This window comes from Chionomys nivalis, chromosome 22 (assembly GCF_950005125.1).
Source record: "Chionomys nivalis chromosome 22, mChiNiv1.1, whole genome shotgun sequence".
NCBI classification, from domain to species: Eukaryota; Metazoa; Chordata; class Mammalia; order Rodentia; family Cricetidae; genus Chionomys; species Chionomys nivalis.
This window is the reverse complement of record NC_080107.1, coordinates 11,786,877-11,805,851: the sequence shown is the minus strand read 5'-3', so window position 1 is coordinate 11,805,851 and position 18,975 is coordinate 11,786,877. Positions and strand designations below refer to the sequence as shown.

At 37.8% G+C, this 18,975-nt stretch overlaps 1 protein-coding gene and 1 long non-coding RNA gene across 3 annotated transcripts in view; one reads left to right on the top strand and one right to left on the bottom strand.

The window, feature by feature from the left end:
• LOC130864735 (uncharacterized) overlaps window positions 1-18,975 on the bottom strand; it is a 65,352-nt gene that overhangs the window by 16,710 nt on the left and 29,667 nt on the right. The gene's annotated exons all lie outside the window — the stretch shown is intronic.
• The window catches only part of Hat1 (histone acetyltransferase 1), a 42,058-nt gene that overhangs the window by 5,737 nt on the left and 17,346 nt on the right, over window positions 1-18,975 (top strand). The window contains exons 3-8 of the mRNA XM_057755476.1: window positions 9,631-9,706; window positions 12,920-13,040; window positions 17,233-17,412; window positions 17,649-17,770; window positions 18,270-18,374; window positions 18,684-18,790. Of these exons, the coding sequence (XP_057611459.1) occupies window positions 9,631-9,706; window positions 12,920-13,040; window positions 17,233-17,412; window positions 17,649-17,770; window positions 18,270-18,374; window positions 18,684-18,790 (711 nt within the window). The remainder of the gene's footprint in view (window positions 1-9,630; window positions 9,707-12,919; window positions 13,041-17,232; window positions 17,413-17,648; window positions 17,771-18,269; window positions 18,375-18,683; window positions 18,791-18,975) is intronic.

Below are 18,975 nucleotides of genomic sequence, written 5' to 3'. Positions count from 1 at the left end.
CCAAAATTGTGTCTTTTTAGACTCAAGGCAGTGTCTTATAGTTCCCTGTAAAATTAAAATACATAAATTACATATTTTCAACATATAGTGGCACAGAATATACTTTACAAAAGGGAGGGTTGGGTAGGTATAGTGAGGAAATACTGGACCAAAGAAAAATTGAAATCTAGCAGGGCAAACTCCAAATCCTAACGTGTTTGATGTCACAGGGTTCTTGAGATCTCCCACTCTTTTCAGCTTTGTTGGCTGCAACAAATGTCTGTCTTTTGGACTGGTTCAACATCCTCTGTGCAACTCTCCTTAGTAAAAGATATCTCATGGCTCTTGCATCTCCAACATCTTGTGGTCTTCAACATAATCCAAGCTTCACTTTTATAACTTTCATATAATGACCTTTCTTGGTCTCAGCAGTATTCTTTAACCTTGAAGGACGTTCCTTTCCATAGCTTCTATATTTTTGTTGAGGAAGCCAGAACACTTCATTAAAGCTGCTAAGTTCTGCTGCCAGGCTGGAACTTGCCCCCCTCCTTGAATTATATTTGTATAAACTTTGACTTGGTGCTTTCCTTTGTTGAATAACATGTTGGAAGCTTAGCTGGGTGGGGTCTTGTCCTGGGGGCATGCTTTAGCTAGGGTTTCTATTCCTGTGAAGAGACATAATGACCACGACAACTCTTATAAAGAAAACATTTAATTGGGGTGGCTTGTTTACAGTTTCAAAGGTTTTAGTCCATGATCATCATGGTGGGGGGTGTGGCAGTATACGGGGCAGACATGGTGCTGGCTCCATCTTGGCTTGCAAGCAACAGGCAGTATCCTAAACATAGGAAACCTCAAAGCCCACCCCCACAGTGACACACTTCCTCCAACAAGACCCACTCCAGCAAAGCCATACCTCCTAATTGTGCTGCTCCCTATGAGATTATGGAGGCCGATTACATTCAGACTACCACAGGGCACCACTTCTTTATTCCATTTTTCCTTAAACCCTTTCTTAAATTTCGTATCTCTTTGAGTACAGGATCTGACTCCAACATTAAAATTTCATGGTATTCTTTTTCTCCTCAAAATACATATTTTGTCCCATTTTCTCTTTTTCATTGTAGATCTGCATAATCATCACTAATAACCATGTGGACATAGTCAGTACTAGGCTGTATTGAAATCTTTGCCATTGCCATTAATCAAAAAACTTCAATTTAGCCTCCAGCAGTCTTAAGACAATGGCAAAATGAAGCCATGTTTCTTTGCCAAAATATTACAAGAATAGTCTCTAGCCAAGTTGCTAATGTTAGTCCCTTCAGAAACCTCTTGAGCCGGAGCCTCCATATTCTACATTGCTCTCAGCACTGCTTTCTTCCAACTCTTCCATTAGGATGCTCCATTTAGCTCTGCTTAAAGCAGTCAACAACTTTCTTAGTTCAAAGTCCCAGAGTCCACATTGTTCCAACAAGCAACGTGGTCAGGCCTGTCACAGGAATATCCCAGGCCCTGGTATCAACTTCTGTTTTAGTTTCTTTTCTTTTGCTAAGAGACATCATGACCAATGTTAGGCAGCTGTGGAGATGCTGGATGTTTTAAGAGGCTTAGTCTGACCATGTTTATTCACAGTGAGGAAATACTGTCACCCATGTGTATGGATGGCCAAGATACCAACAGAGGAAGATGGGATGGGCAGAAATGATTTCTATAGTCTGCAAGGGAAACTGGGAAATGTGGTCTTTCAGTGGGAAACTATCATTTCTAACTCAGAAGATATTGAGAATGTCAGGCAGGGGTGTTGTAGCTGTTTTTGTCAGTGGGGGGAATAGATCTGAGTCCACTGAAGAAGGGATCCTCTGGTAATGTGCCGGGGGTTAACTTGATCGGTTGCAGTGTGCCATCATGTGTCTGTGAAGAGATTTGGAAAGTTATTATTAGAGAACTATAAGCGGATGATTTGGTTACAGTGTACAAATGAGATTCCCAGGAAGGATGAGGAATGGAGAGGAACAGAGGTGGGAGAAAGTAGGCAGAGTTGACTCGGGATGACAGTGGCTGCTCCTATTGCCAGATGAGCCATGGAAGTAGTAGGGAGCTACAGAGCGTTAAAGGAAGGGAACAGGAGAAAATAGAGGACTAATCAAAGAATTGCATCTGGCCTGAGGTGAAAGGGATGAAGGACCCTTTCAGCTAGAGTTTCCCTATAGCATCTACAAGATCTTTTTGCTGGTGTATTAAAAACACATGGAACTGTTGAGGGGTGCAAGCTATTGGGAAAACTTGCGTGGAACATTTTGTTTGGATAGTTTTTTTTTTTTTAAAAAAACTCACCCAGCTCCCAAATAAATACACACTAAGTCTTATTACTTAGAAATGGCCGGCCTTAGCTCAACTTGTCCCGTCCCTCCTGTTACCCCCCCACCCCCTCACCCCCCGTTTTTCAAGACAGGGTTTCCCTGCATAACAGCCCTAGTTGTTCTGGAACTAGCTCTGTAGACCAGGCTGGCCTCAAACTCAGATCCGCCTGCTTCTGCCTCCTGCGTGCTGGGATTAAAGGCTTGCTCCACCACAGCCTGGCCTGCTTGACTTGTTTCTAGCCAGTTTTTCTTAAATTACCCCACCTACCTTTTGGCTCTGGGCTTTTCCTTTTCTTACTTGGTAGGTGGCTGGCCATGACATCCTACTCTTGTTTTCTTGCTCCTCCTTTTTTCCAGAGTTCTCCTTCTATTTATTCTCTCTGCCAGTCAGCCCCATCTATCCTTTCTCCTGCCTTGCTATTGGCTGTTCAGCTCTTTATTAGACCATCAGGTGTTTCAGACAGGCAAAGAATCACAGCTTCATAGAGTTAAACAAATGCAGCATAAACAAAAGCAGCACATCTTTACATTGTTAAACAAATGTTCCAGAGCATAAACAAATGTAACACACCTTAAAATAATACTCTACAACAGGTGGAGGATGTAGTTCAGTAAGTAAAACATTTAAAAGACCGAGTAAAAATGTAAGTATGAGGATAATGAGGAAAGGAGTGAGCAAGAGGATGAACCAAAATAGGAGAGAACCAGAGCCCATACATAGGAGGCTTGTGGTTGAAATCTGGTCCCTGTCTGTAGGCTTCATTTCAAACCAGTTAGGATGTGTTGGTTTGGAAGCAGCGTGTTCATGGAGGAGAGCACAAATCCCATCCCAGGAGTTATATCTGGTCCTTTTTAATTGTGGAGTACTGCAGCAGTCAAGGAGTTGAGCTGGTCCTGAAAGATGGTAAGCTGATCTGAGCTGGTGAGGGGAGTAACTGATGCAAAAGAAGGCTTCCGCCCAGCTGTTTTAGTTCTGAGTCCCCCAAACAGTGTTCAGAGTGGCAAGAAAAGGGATGAGTTGCATGGCCCATGGCCCATTAGTCCCTTTTAGAAGTCACCCAAATTGCTTTTAAGGGTTTGGGAGCATTTCAATAACTGCTTCAAGGCTGACGGAAGAGTGATGGGAGCAGCAGTTAAGAGTGCTTCAAAAGAGGGTCCATCAAAGTTAACAGTTGGCAAAGATCCAGAGCATAAGTCAGGCGGTAATAACTGTACAACTTTGTGGAGACACAAAGTTACATGAGGAAAACTTTTCCGTCAAGATTAGCATGAGTTAAATGCAGTTAGTAGAACTGGCCGGGCCAGGTGGCTGTGGTGCACACATTTAATCCCAGCACTCAGGAGACAGAGCCAAGAGGATCTCTGTGAGTTCGAGGCCAGCATGGTCTACAAGAGCTACTTCCAGGCCAACCCTGTCTACAAAACAAAACAAAACAAAACAAAACAAAACAAAACAAAAGAATTGGCTGGACCATGCACCAGAATTCTGTAGGTAGTAGGGTAGCTAATTAGCTGTGTGTTTATGTCAGACTTCTGCCTATGTAACAAGCACCTGGAAGCATTTGTAAAAGAAGTCAATTAAACCTAGCAGCATTCAAGGAATGAATCTGAACAGAAAGTATCTAAATGATATTCTTTGCTTTTACATATGATATACTCTGTTTATTTGTCTTAAATATTAACAGTAGTATTTAATAAACAAAAACATCTTAAGTAAAACAAAATTTTTTGGTTAGAAACAATCTGATAAGGTTAAAATTTTTTAAAATTGAGATTATTACTTTAAATGACCATATCTACTATTTGAAAACATGACAATACATTTTTGTTAACATCAAATTGTTATATTTCAAGAGACAATGTAATTGTAGCTGTACTTCCCAAAAAAGAAATTTTTAATTTTCAGTTTAAAAAGTATACTTCTAGAGATAGTGTCTGCTTTATTAAGAATAAATGATTCGCTTTACAAAATTTTCTAAAATTAACCCTATTCAAAAGAACCTTTTAAAAATCTTTACATTTTCATTCTAAGCACTCAACCAGCAGTTGAAAGATGGAAGCAGTCATGTTAAATTTGTTTTTGTTTTCCTGAGACAGGGTTTTGCTTTGTAACCCTGACTGTCCTGGAACTCACTCTGTAGACCGGGCTGACCTCGAACCTAGAGATCTGTCTGCTTCTGCCTTCCGATTGCTGGGATTAAAGGTGTGTGCTACCACCACCAGGCTTTCATGTCAAATTTGTAGTAAGTAATATACGTCATAGATTGAATTAACAAAGAAGGCTAAAGCTAACTCTTCTGCAAATGGACAAATTGGTCACCACATACCATCAGTAGTAAGCATATTTCTTAACATCATTCTATTTAAAAATTGATTGTTTAGAGTCATAATTTATAAAGCAAGATAACCAAATTAAACGAGCTTTAATAAATATTGGTTTTTGGAATGTCTTAGAAAACATCCACAAACATCAATACTAAAGCCTGTGTATTTCTTGTAGGCTTTAAGGTAAGAGTTCAGGCATTGGTCCTGGAGTGCTGTCTAGGTAAAAAGTAGATTATAGTATTGATCACCACAGGTGAGCTCAGGTTGGAGAGAATCTCCAAGTCATCTCCTGAAGAACACGAAGGCTTGGGATATCAATAGAATCTTTTGTTGACTCTACAGATACAAAACCAACTCTAAAAGACATTGCTTGGATATTCTGAATAACTTTCCAAAGCTGTAAGTTTAATGATAGAGTATCTGGCATCCTCCTTTAATGAGGGAACAGATGGTTAGGGTATAGACCCTGGAATTAGTTTTTGCTGAGAGGAAGAATTGAATGACAGGGTAAAGGGCATGACTAATTGAACTAGTATGCAGGTCTTATATCAGTCAGGTAGTAGGCCTATGTATAAGGTTCCCCTGTTCACAGCATTCTCATATGTCAGTTCAGAAGACATTGATGGCAGAATAGTAGCTTTTTGCCTCTCTGAGATATTTAGGATATGGGTGTAGACTCTGAGATCCTCTATTAGGCAAGAAAATCCATTCCTCTTGTCATATGAGACATAGGAGTAATTTATCTTTACATAAGGAGGATGTTTGTTTTGATTGTTTGGCCTTTAAAGCCAGAGATGGTCAGGCCTTGCAGTTGGAGCTGGTGAGGCAGCCAGAGGCAGAAGCCCCTACTACAGGCAGGTCTTATTTCCTGTGCATCATGTAAGGAGGCTAACCTGCAACTTAACTCTAGTGGAATGCTTCTCCATCCAGAGAAACTTGTCCTCTATCCAAAGGAGCTGTTACAGCCCGTGGGCCCCAACACAGATAACTATTTTCCCTAACTGTACTGGTACAGAGTCAAGAGGAATAATCAGACACAGCTTACATGGAAGGGCATCTCAGGCTTCTTCCTCCTGAAGATCTCCCTGTGTTTATTATCCAAACAGCTTTTATACCAACACATAAACTGGGCAGGAAAATACCTGTCCCCTAGGTAACCACGTGAATGGCGGTTTGTCACGTCCGCATGTACCTGTCTACTGTGTATGTTAGCTGTCACGTAGGCTTGAATCAGCATCTCTATAAGGCATCCTCCAAATTGCAAAGAAAGGAGCAACAACATCCTGACCTTTTGTTAGGCAGAGACAGCCTGTCTGCAGGGCTACGTGACCGCCTCAGATGGGGCCGGCCTAGGGCTTTTGCGCCTGGCTGCCACACCATATAGAAATATGGGCCTACAGGGAACTACTTGAGCCTGGGAAATCTCCTGCCATGCTAGTTGAATGAAAAGAAGAAAGGACATGGCTGCTCCTAGGTATGGTGAAGGAGAAAGTTTATTATAGAGAAAAGGGAGAGAGCATAGCCAGAGACAGGGACATCTGAGAAAGTCCAGAGTAGACATGACCAGACTGAAATAGGCCATGAGGGGAGAAGGGAGAGAGGGGAACCAGGTGTAGCAACCAGGAGCCTAAAGGTACAAAGGGGGCAGGTAACTAAAATGTCTAGATAGTATAGGAAAGAGCCTCTGGGGAAGGGCAGCCTGGCCTCTAGGTTGGAGAGTTCAGGAGTAGGGCAGGATATGTCAGCTATAGCCTGTAATAGGTAGCACTGAGGGGTATGGGAAAACTTGGAGGCCAGGTCTGCTTTGATATGTTAAATAGCATCTCAGCCATTTGTCCTGGGTCTGAAACTTTTTAAGTAATAATTTATTTAAATTTTATGTGCATTGGTGCAAGGGTGTCAGAGTCCCTGGAACTGAGTTACAGATAGGTGTGAGCTGCTATATGAGTGTTGGGAATTGAACCCAGGTCCTCTGGAAGGGCAGCAGTGATCTTAACTGCTTAGCAATCTCTCTAGTCCCCTGGGTTTGAAACTTAACACAAGTATGTTGTAAATTTAACTCATTTTACTCAAGCATTCAATCTTTTATAACCAATATTTAAAATTATACATGATTTTGAATATTATTTTACATTAAATTTTTAAATTTAAACTTGTTTTGACTTGTGTCAGGCTTAATTTTGACAACATATACAGAATGTTGTATGATGGGAGGTAACAGAAGACTATATGATGGGAAATAAAAAATTGGTCTCTCATTCCAAGCTTATCCCTGTAAATAAATTACTTTTATATGTAGCATGACTGCAAACAGTTCTGAGCACATTAAATAATTTGATCATTTATACAGTGACTGACCAATAACTTGCATGTCTTGATTATCTTTAACAGTTTATAACAAGTTCCTTCTTTTTGGTGGTGGGGGGGGTATTTCAAGACAGGGTCTTTCTGTGTAACTGGCTGTCCTGGAACTCGCTCTGTAGACGAGGCTGGCCTCAAACTCACAGAGATTCGTCTGCCTCTGCCTCCCAATTGCTAGGTTTAAAGGTGTGTGCCACCACCTTTGGCCAAGTTGGTGCATTTTATAAAATTAGGGTTTTACAGTTTTTATTCTTATTAAGTTTGGAGTCTTAAAAATACTTGAATTAGTCAGTTGGTGGTTGCACACATCTTTAATCCCAGGACTTGGAGGTAGAGGCAGGCAGATTTCTGAGTTCTAAGCCAGCCTGGTCTACAGAGTGAGTTCCAGAACAAGTAGGCTGTTACACAGAGAAACCTTGTCTTGAAAAACTGAAAACAAACACAAAATAAAAATTCCTGAATTAAAGATCCTTTAGTATCAAAATAAACTTAAAACCATAACATAAATACTGTCCACAGAAGAGCCTGGGAACCTCATTTTTCTGGTTCTTTTATCAGTGCTTGTACTAAATGCCAGTTTTTTAATGACAGTTTCAAAACAAACCATCTTGGAAGCCTGGTGTTGCCTCCTTAGGCTAATGAAAGGGAGATACAGGATAAACAGAGGATTCAGTGGATCTAGTTGTTTTATGGGTATTGCTTTAGTTGATTTATATATAGCATGTGGTCATTTTAACCATGATGGTGGTGAAGTCACATGGCATGTTATTTTTTTTTAACCTAAGAGAAGGGGTGGTTGAGTCACATGGATACCAAGATGGCAACAAGATATATGGTTGTTACTTCAAGGTGGACCTAGGTCATCCTAGGTGTCATCCTAGGTCATACCTAGCCACCTAGCCACATGGTACTCCAAGGTGAGGCCATTAGGCCCTCTTCTTAAATAAGTGTTGAATCTGAGTTACATACATGGTATTTTATAGCTAATTAAGTTATCTATACATTCTTTTAAAATTATACTCAATGAACTTAATAATTCTAACAAGCTTTAAAGATAATGAACAAAACCAAGAAAAGAGGGGTACTCAAAGAGTTGACAGAGATTTCTGTCCCGTTCTGTCCTGCAGCCATTCAGTCCTAAAGAAACAAACAGAGGTCTACATTAATTACAAACTGGTTGGCCTATTAGAACAGGCTTCTTATTAACTAATTCTTACATCTGACATTAGTCCATAATTCATGTCTGTGTTAGCCATATGGCTTTGGTACCTTTTATTAGTGTGGCAGTCTCATCTTGCTTCTTCTTGGTCTGGTGACAACTGCAGACTCTCAGTCTTTCCTCTTCCCAGAATTCTCCTGTTTTCGTTGCCCTGCCTCTACTTCCTGCCTGGCTACTGGCCAATCAGTGTTTTATTAAAACAATACAAGTCACAGGGTACAAGACCATTGTCCCACAGCACAGAGTTACCTTGCCATTTGTAACCTCTACAGAGTGAGTTCCAGGACATCCTGGTAGAGAGTGAGTTCTAGGACAGCTGGGGCTACATACACAGAGAAACCTTCTAAGGAAAAGAAGGACAGAATAAAGAAACATCAGTGCTGTTACTCTTCTACCAAATATTTTCCCTCTTACATATTCATAAAAGTACTAGAGATGTATATGAGTATCATTCCAACATTACTTTGATTGCTTGTTTTGCAGTATAGGGATTGTACTCAGGATCTCTTGGTCATACTAGGCGCTGAGCTGTGACCCTAGGCTCATGCAGCATAATTTTTAATTTAATTTAAAAAAGATTTATTTTTATTTGTATGATTGTATTACCTTCATGTATATATATGTACCACATGTGTGCTTGGATCTTGAAGAAGGGATAGGATTCCCTGTAGTTGGAGTTAGCAGACAGTTGTAATCTACTCTCTGGTTGCTGGGAATTGAACCCAAGTTCTCTAGAAGGGCAGCAAGTCATCTTTCCAGCCTCCACGCAGTATTATTTTTAAGAGGGGAAAGCAACAATAAAAAATTAAATGTCATCTCGCAGTCATAAAACAATGATGGTGGCTGATGAAATGGCTTAAACTGGATAAGCCTGATGGTCTGAGTTCAAGCCTCACAAGTCAAATAAAGTGGAAGGAGATAACCAACTGTGTAGTGGTCTCTGACTGCAGTACATGCACAGTGATAGCATTCTCTCTCTATGATGGCATGTTAAGGACATATCAAGCTTAGGTTATTCTTGTTAGACTGTTTTGTACAGTATTGTGCTCATTTCCTATGTGCTGTAGTTTTCCTTATCTCAGAGTATCCTTTTGGGTTTGTTTTCCTCTTAAATTTTTCATTGCGTATAAAATATAGAAAAATAAAATCTAAATCATGTTTTTATTGCACAGTGTCTCTCAACTTTAGAATAAATAGGGTTTTGATGCTGAAATTTTAGTATCATCAAGCTTTCAGGGTTCACCAGTTTCTTGAGAATCTAGTGTAATCATGTAAAGAGAAGAAATATTTTAAGAACAATATTAGTAGTGTCCTAACTATAGTACAGTTCTTGAAATAGAAATGTTTGTCACCTTTCATGTCTATTTATTTTATTTTTTTGAACAGTTCGTTTTCCTGAAGATCTTGAGAATGATATTAGAACTTTCTTTCCTGAATATACCCATCAGCTCTTTGGGGATGAGTAAGTAACATATTTGCCAAATTAATGTGTCTAAAAGCAAGAAACTATTTTGTCTTTTAAAGTTAGATTTTATTTTTTTACTCTCATTTTTTCATGTAGTTTATCCTAAAAATATTAGAACAATAGTTTATGCATTGAGCACTATGTATGTAATACCTACTGTTTACTACTATAAACTTGTATTTTTAATTCTCACTGTATTGTATTTGCTACTTTGTGTTTTGGTGGGATTGAACAGTTGCCTAAAGACATAAAAATGCTGGAGTTCTGAGTCAGATAATCCGGGACTCAAATTTATCATTACTGTTTTTTAGTTTTACCTCTTGTGATACTACTTCCAGTATAGCATAACCCCCAAATTTACAAGGTTCCAGGTATTATCAATGATTAATAAGCAATTTAAGAAATGTATGTGTGTGCATGCACACACGTGTACATAGGAGTGCACAGAAGAGGAGGATGTTGGTACCCTACTCCGTCACTCTACTTCATTCCTTTGAGACAGGGTCTCTAATGAAACCTGGAGCTAGGCCAATGGCAGCAAGTGCCGGCTGTTCTCCTTTGTCTACTCCCCACAACACTGGAGTTAAAGGCACATGCACGGAGGGAGACCTGGCTTTTTATGTGGGTTCTGTGATTTAAGCGCAGCTCATTAAGCTTATGCAACAAATGCTCTTTCCCATTAAGCCATCATCTCAGACCCTAAAAACAACTTGAAAGATATGTCCTGGGACTAGGCAGTGGTGGCGCACACCTTTAATGCCAGCACTCTGGAGGCAGAGACAGGTGGGTCTCTGTGAGTTTGAGGCCAGCCTGGTCTACAAATTGAATTCTAGGATGGCCAGGGCTACACAGAGAAGCCCTATCTTGAACCCCTCCCCCCCAAACAAAAGAGGAAAAAAGAAAAAAGATAAGTCCTGGGATATCCGGCAATTTTCTTTGATTCCCTAAATCATATATATGTTGTTAATGTAGTCAGTTATTTTTTTTCCTTATTTAGAAAGTTGAAATAAATAATTTAATGAACACTAATTTCTTCATTTGGATTCAGCTCTTAACTAGTTTTTGTCTTGTTTTTTGTTTTAAGGTAGAATCTCATGTAGCCCATGTTGTCATCACACTTGCTCTGTAGTAGTGGCCAGCCTTGAACTCATTGTTCCCCAAGGAACTGTTTTGTTGGAGCCAGGAAGGATATTTGAACACAGTTAATATTTAAAATATTTTTGTTCATGGCATTTTCCTCTATATATCATTGATATTTATTTGATGCATTCATTTTATTTAATTCTTTTTGTTGTTTTGTTTTTTGAGACAGTTTCTTCTTGTAGCCCTGGCTGTTCTGGAACTAGCCCTATAGACCAGGCTAGCCTTGAACTCAGAGATCCACCTGTTTGCTCCTCCAGTGCTGGAATTAAAGGCGTGTGCCATTGCCAGGCTCTTAATTCTTAATTAAATGTTTTTGTTGTTGTTGTTGTTTTGGTTTTGGTTTTTCGAGACAGGATTTCGCTGTAGCTTTAGAGCCTGTCCTGGAACTAACTCTTGTAGACCAGGCTGGCCTCGAAGTCACAGAGATCTGCCTGCCTCTGCCTCCCGAGTGCTGGGATTAAAGGCATGCACCACCACCGCCCGGCCAATTAAATGTATTTTTAAATTGAAAAAGTCTCTTCATGGAGCAAATTTTAGTATATTTTTAATTAATGTATCAGATTAGGCATTTTATGAACTTTTAAATAGCGATAACCAAGTCTTATTATATATAGACTCTAAAATATCAATGTTTCTTATTTTTAACAGGTTTTTATAATTATAAAAATATTTTCCTTTGGATTTTTTAAAGCGAGATATTTATTTTACTTTTACCTTTTTTCTATTAAAAAATTATCTCTTCTAGGGCTGAGAGTATAGTTCAGTGGTAGACTAATTCCTGTCCAGAAAACAAACTCTCTTCAGTTATAGCTCAGTGGATGAAATCTAGTTTCTAAATATTGCTTCTTAATGGCTTTCACATTCGTCTATTTGATTTGTGTAGTTTCACTGCAGGTAGTGTGCTCATACAACGTTATTCTAAGTTGGGCAGGTAGCAGTCATGACGGTGATGATCCTGTCCTTACGACCCAAGCACGGCACAGTCCTCGTGCTAGACTCGTTGCCACTCCTTTCTCCTACTCAGAAAATTGCTGGAATGAACATATTTTGATAGCCTAGGCAGAATTCTGGCTAGGATTGTTTCTTACAAGTATTTTCTTTTTTTTAAGAATTTGTTTTTTAGGGGCTGAGGTGATGACTCAGCAGTTGAGAGTGATTTTACTGCTCTTTCAAAGGACCAGTCTAAGTTCACTTTCCAACACTTAATGTTGGCAGCCTCTAACTCCAGCTTCAAGGTACCCGATGTCTTCTGACCCTTTGGGGTACTACACTCACAGCCATGTGTGTACACATAGCTACACACAAATAAAAAAAATAAGTCAACCTAAAAAAGTAAAAGAATTCATTTAAAAAATAGAAATAAAAGCCAGCTTTACTGTGATAAATTGCATCCATATCATCAATTTTAGATGTTTTTATTACTCTCACCAAAAAACCCCTTTCCACTTTTAGTCTCTGCAGTCCCAGACAGAAAGTAACTACCCTCTGTTTATAGATTCATCTGATCCAGATATTTAGAATTCAGTTACCCTTCCCCAAGATTCTTCAAAGGGAATACCATCAGTGCTTTATGATTGTAGAGTTCAGAGTTGGAATTCACAGAAGGGGTGGGTGTTATCATTACTTTGAACAACTGTGGACACTAGTGATAAAGCAAATGGTAAGCTGAAAGGACCTGCTCACGGCTAGCTGTTTGCCTAGCTAGGTCTTAGTTTAATGCTACTTACCTCATTTGAAATGCCTTCTAGTTAATAACAGCAGCCGTAGCAGGCATAGTAACAGTGGGAGTAATGTCTGACAGTCCTTAGGGTGTGCCAGTTACTTAACATGCTTATTGAACCCAACAGCTTTCCTGAGTTAGGCACCTTGATTCTCTTCTTTTACATGAAGCTGAGTACAGTATCATTGTGAATGTTCATTTCCTTTAATATTTTAAACAAGCAAATATAGTTTAACTTCACAGACAATTTTAGGATTTTAAATTTGTTTATATGTGTATAGGTAATACATTTTGATGACTTGGCAAAAATTCATTTTGGCTGATTTTGCTTTTGCTTTTCATCTCAGTGAAACTGCTTTTGGTTACAAGGGTCTGAAGATCCTGCTGTACTATATTGCTGGTAGCCTGTCAACAATGTTCCGTGTTGAATATGCATCTAAAGTTGATGAGAACTTTGACTGTGTGGAGGTAAGAAGAGAAATACATATATTTTAACTTTTCCACTTGCGTATAAGACAGGTCTTAAGTGTTAAGGCTCTAAAGAGGAGAAACTGCAATGCCATCGCTTCAGAATCAGCCTTTCAGGTACAGGTGGTGTTTGCTGGTCTCTTCTCTAACCTTGTGGCCATACACTTGAGTCCATTCATCTCCTGGGTGAACCTTCTCTAAGAAAACCTTTACTTCGATGAGCAGAGCTTTCTTTACTGGCTTTTGTTTTGATTGTGAATGTGCAAGTTAACAGCTTTCTGAAGGCCTTTTATTTATTTTAACTTTTGGTTTTTATTTTATTTATTTATTCATTTATTTATTTTTGTATAACATTAGCAGTCCTAGAACTTGATCTGTAAACCAGGCTGGCCTCAAACTCACAGCTATCCACCTGCCTCTGCCTCCTGAGTGCTGGGATTAAAGGCATGCACTACCACCACCCAACTTAACTTCTGGTTTTTATCCTGTTGATTTTATGTTTTTTCTTTCTCCCATGTTCTTTGTTCTTTAGCTGTCAATTAAGTATCATTAACAACTACATAAAAATAGTATATTGGTGTGTTTAATGAAATGATGTATAAAGTCTATACAGCATGAAAAAAACCTGAAATAGTTAATTTTTAGAAAATTTTTGATTGACACATATTTTTATATATTTATGGGGTATAGCATAGTATTTCAGTACATGCATACAAACAGTGTGTAATGGTCAGTGCAGAATAACTGATATATCACCTCAAATACCTATCAAGAAATAGTCACAGGCTGGGCATATGACTTAGAGGTTAAGAGCACTGGCTGCTATTTCAGAAGACTGGGGTTGCATTCCTATCACTCTCAAGGCAGCTCAGGATGATCTGTAACTATAGTTCAAAGAGATCTGACACCATTTTCTGATCTCTGAGAGCAGGCACACACTGTATACATACACATATACACACACATACATGCAGACAAAACACCCATATGCAGAACAATAATAAAATAATTATTTTTAAAAGGAAAGGTCATAAATATTCAATATTAGTATTAGAAATATTTTGAGTACTACTTGTTCGTTTTCTTGTACTTCTCAATCATGCTTAAAATTACCAAGCTTGACAGATAAATAGTATGTAATTGTACTTACTATTTGTTTTTTCTAGTAGTTTGTATATCTTGAAATTTTCTTTTAATTTTACTGATAGAAAGATGATTGTGAATAATGCTGTAGTTGTGATAAGTGAATGTTTGCAACTAAATTCCATCTAAACCAGCATTGGATAAGTTATTAAAAGAGAGGTTTTCAGTAATGAGATTTTTCCTATTAGATATGGTTAAATTTCTCCAGAATCCAAGTTCATACGAAGTATTCTGATTTCAAATACAGCTAATGTTTTCCTTTGTGCAGTACAAAATTCACTGTCATTTGAGGTGTGTGTGTGTGTGTTTGATATAATGTTGCAGCTGATAGTGCTAAATTGATATCTTCCAAAGGAACTATTGACTTAGTTATTGATAAATCTTTCATATACTGTGTGTAGTGAAAATAGCTATCTATTTGCACTAACTTCTAATTGTTCCATTTTTGAAAACCAGGGTTTCTATTTAGAAGTTCTATGTGAAGTATAAGAAATCAATCAATCTTGTTACTGTTTTTGTAGGGTTACTTATTTGCTTCATGGTCAAAGATCATTTGTTCAGTGTTAAGGAAAGATCCCCCTTTTTAAAGAATGGTAGTTGATAATGGGCATAGTGGACTGGCTTCTTTCTTCTGTTTCAGTTTGCAGCACTAATGTTCTCCCCATGGTTTCCTGTGTTCTTTTTCCTCTCCGTTAATCATGTGTATTATGTAGTATGTCTATATTTGGGTATGGCGTGTGAATGTGAATACCCAAAGAGGCCAGAAGAGGGCTTTGGATCCCTTGGAGCTGGAGTTACAAGCAGTTGTGAACCACCTATTGTCGGTGATGGGAACCAAACTTGGGTCTTCTGCTTTTAATTTCTGAGCCATCTCTCTAGACTAGCTTCTTTTTCTCTTAATGCCAGGAATATAGTAAATAAAACATTCTCTGTTCTTGGAGAATTTACCATAAACAAATCATAAATTCAGAGAGTGTTAGAAATATTTTATATGAAGTTGTTTATTGAGTAAATATCTTCGAATACTGAAAGTTATATAGTCTTTCAACTTGTTTAAGGTCAGATTTGAGGGTAGTTTGCCTTTCAGCAGAAGTATGACTTGAAATCTACCAGTTACAGAGATCTTTGAAGTTGGTTTCTAAATGCAAGACAGGTAAAGTGACTCATCATGCTTCTATAGTTCCTGTCTTGCTTAGGAGATATGACATAAGGAAAGTTAAAGGTTAAAATCACAATGTTGAGGTTGCCCTGTAGTGATTTTTTTTTATTGTGTTTTTTTTTCTGACATTTAAAAACCAGAATTACAATTATACTGTGCTATTTTACCCATCACTATTTTTTTTTAAAAAAAAAAATTACCATGTAACAATTCTATTGTAATTATTCCTCTTTTTAAATACTCTTATGCAATTATTGAAAATTGGGTGTCTCTTCACATTCACAGTTTCAGGGAAAATATTTATAAAGTAGTATGTATTTTTAAAATAAAGTAGATTTATCAAATTTAATTTATTTGCAGTTGAGGATGACTTGCAAGTCCTGATGTACACATTAGCAATAAAGTGTCAGCCAGAATGCTGAAAAGCTATATTTTAAGTAATAAATTATTTTTATGACCATAAATAAATTGGTACCAAAGCATTGAAAATAAAACTTATTTGTGATAAGCTCCATCCTTGTATCTCTATCCTAAAATGTAACTCGGTAATAAAGTACTATTCATCTGCAGGTGCATTACTCCTACTTAGTTAAAAGATGGTTGAAAGGACAGGAATTAGTAGCATGTTGTATTAGCCTTTTGTAGTGTATTTTGTCCTAAGCATCTTAATTTCCCTGTTTTGAATGCTAAGTAGCAAGGGTCTTGGTTTAGAACTAATACCCATCATGCATGTAAACGGTATGAAAGAGCTGCTTAGTAAGTTAACACAAAGTATTCTTGTGTCAGTCCTTGTGGAAATAGATACAATACAAACATTACAGCTGAACTCACGGCAAACTCCATTAAGTAAAAACCTGGCCTCATTGTTGAGGAAAAAGTTTGAATAGAATGCAAGCTCATTTTGTTGAATGTAATGTCAGGCTTTTAGGGACTGTATTGAAGGATAAGGTTTTGTTAAGTTGAGACCAATTCATTAAGTTTTATTGCCTGGTGAGAAGCAGTAATACTTTATTGTAAGACTTCATCAAATATTCATGGTTAAAGAGAAGTAGTAAATGTATTCAATCAAGTGGTCTTTGGGGTTTTGAAAAGGATTATGAAGTCTGCTCAGCTGATAGTTTTCATTCATTGAGGTTGTTTAACAAGGGTAATTTTAATCTCTGAGTTTAATTTTGTTGTTCAGTCTTTTCTCTTTTATACGATCACAAATCCAAGTCTATGAAAGTTGTCACATTGTGGAGATGAGTGGATAATATAACCATTCATATGATTTTTGTATTTCCTGAGTGGAGATACTTTAGAATTTATTATCTTAGTTTAGCATATGAGGATCTTATCTGTCTACTTTGCTATTCATTTGGTCAGACTATCTAGCCTTACCACTTACTGCTGGTGATCTTTTCATGTCTGGGATAATATGGTTTCTTTGACATGTGTATAATAATAATCAGCCTTTTGTTTTGGCTTGTTAAGATTGTCCTGAAGGGTGGTAGGTAATAATCATTTTACTCTTGCACTAGATATTAGGCTGCCTGCTTTCTCTAATTTGTTTTTATGTTAATGCTCATCTCAAACTTGTGTGAGAGTGGTTTGTTTATATAAAACTTACCCTTTTTCATTTTACTGCATTGCTTACTTCTTTAGCTTAATTGTGAAGTTTTGTGGTAGTTGTTAAGAAATTTTTTGTTTTGTTTTGAAATATGAGGTCTCTTCCTGGCTGACCTAGAACTTGTTAGGTAGAACAGGCTGGCCTCAGACTCAGAGATCCACCTGTCTCTGCTTCCTGAGTGCTGGGATTGATCACTACCTCTAAACCCTTTTAGAGAAATTAAACATTTTCAGCTAAAAACTACATTTGTTAATTTTTGTTCTTTATCCTCTATTCCTCAGGCAGATGACGTTGAAGGGAAAATCAGACAAATCATTCCGCCTGGGTTTTGCACAAGCACAAATGATTTTCTTTCTTTGCTGGAAAAGGAAGCTGATTTCAAGCCATTTGGAACCCTACTCCATACATACTCAGTTCCTTGTCCAACAGGAGGAGAAGACTTTACCTTTCAGATATACAAGGTAAAAAGAAGTCTTTCCCTTCGCCTGGAACCTATATAGGATCATATATTCAGTATTTCTAGCACGAGAAAAATGGTTTTTATTGGCACTAAAACCAGCTCTGTTTTGACTGTGTGTTTGTATACATATTTAATCTGAGACTTGTAAATGTTTCCCACAGAATAGATTTGTGTTCTGCTGGCTTTCACTTACCTCAGTGATGAGTTTCACCTGACTTTTCCTGGCTTTTTCCCTAGGCTGACATGACATGTAGAGGCTTTCGAGAATATCATGAAAGGCTTCAGACCTTTTTGATGTGGTTTATTGAAACTGCCAGCTTTATTGACGTGGATGATGAAAGATGGCACTACTTTCTAGTGTAAGTACAGTTCTAAAGCAACAGTGGACCTTATTACCTCCACAAAGCAGCATTTTAATTGTGGCAGCCCAATTATTGGGGACAGTATAATGATATTTTTCCCAGGAAAGAAAAACTATTGTTTATGGGGCTTGAGTTTGCCTTCATTATGCTTTGGGGGACTTGAGAATAGAGCTGAATTAAATGCTGTTGTCTGTTAGGGCCCTGAATGTAGGCTTAAACAGTAAAATGAGCTTTGCCTGTGTTTTCTTTTACTTGCTACCTATTCATCTTTATAATAGGCAAGTGCACTGAAGTGATGTAAAGAGGTCTGATTTGTCCAAGTTGCTGCACACCAATTAAGTGCATTGTACATTCGGAACATAGCAGGTGTACCCATTGGGCCCTCACAGAGTAGCTTGCTGACACTGAAAATTCAGTCAGAGAATGGAAAAGAAAATGGACACTGCATGGGAGCGCGGCTGTAATTGACCTGCTTGGCTTTCTGTTTTATCTGCAGATTTGAGAAGTATAATAAGGATGGAGCTACGCTCTTTGCGACTGTAGGCTACATGACAGTCTATAATTACTATGTGTACCCAGACAAAACCCGGCCACGTGTAAGGTAATTGGCAGCATAACACGTGCCTTGTCTTTTATTTCAGAAGAAACTGCTGAAGTTTCCAATACTTGTTATAGTAGTGTTGATTTGTTTAAAAAAAAAATCATTATTCATTGGTTATGTACTGATTTATTTTATTGTGTTCTTTAAAACTGTCTGGCAGACAGTTTCAAATTTTCAATTCAAATTCAAAACCAATTTTGAGTATGTTAGTAATTTTTTAAAAAGGACCAACACTCATACTATCATAATTTGATTTTTTTAACTGGTCATGTTGTGATGTTTTAATTTAGAATAATTTCTTTACTATAGTCAGATGCTGATACTGACTCCATTTCAAGGTCAGGGCCATGGTGCTCAACTTCTTGAAACAGTTCATAGATACTACATTGCATCTCCTTCAGTTCTTGATATTACAGGTATGTAACATTTTATATTACTAAAATAGCCTTTTTCAAACATACCTTAGTAGTTTTATTTCTATTCTAAGTGTTAGCATTCTCCTGGGGTCTTTATGGAACTAAAGGTTGCTTTTAGGTTACATTTTAGATCTTAAGCTTTTATGGAAATTGAACTGCATCCCTAACTGAAGTGAAAAAATTAA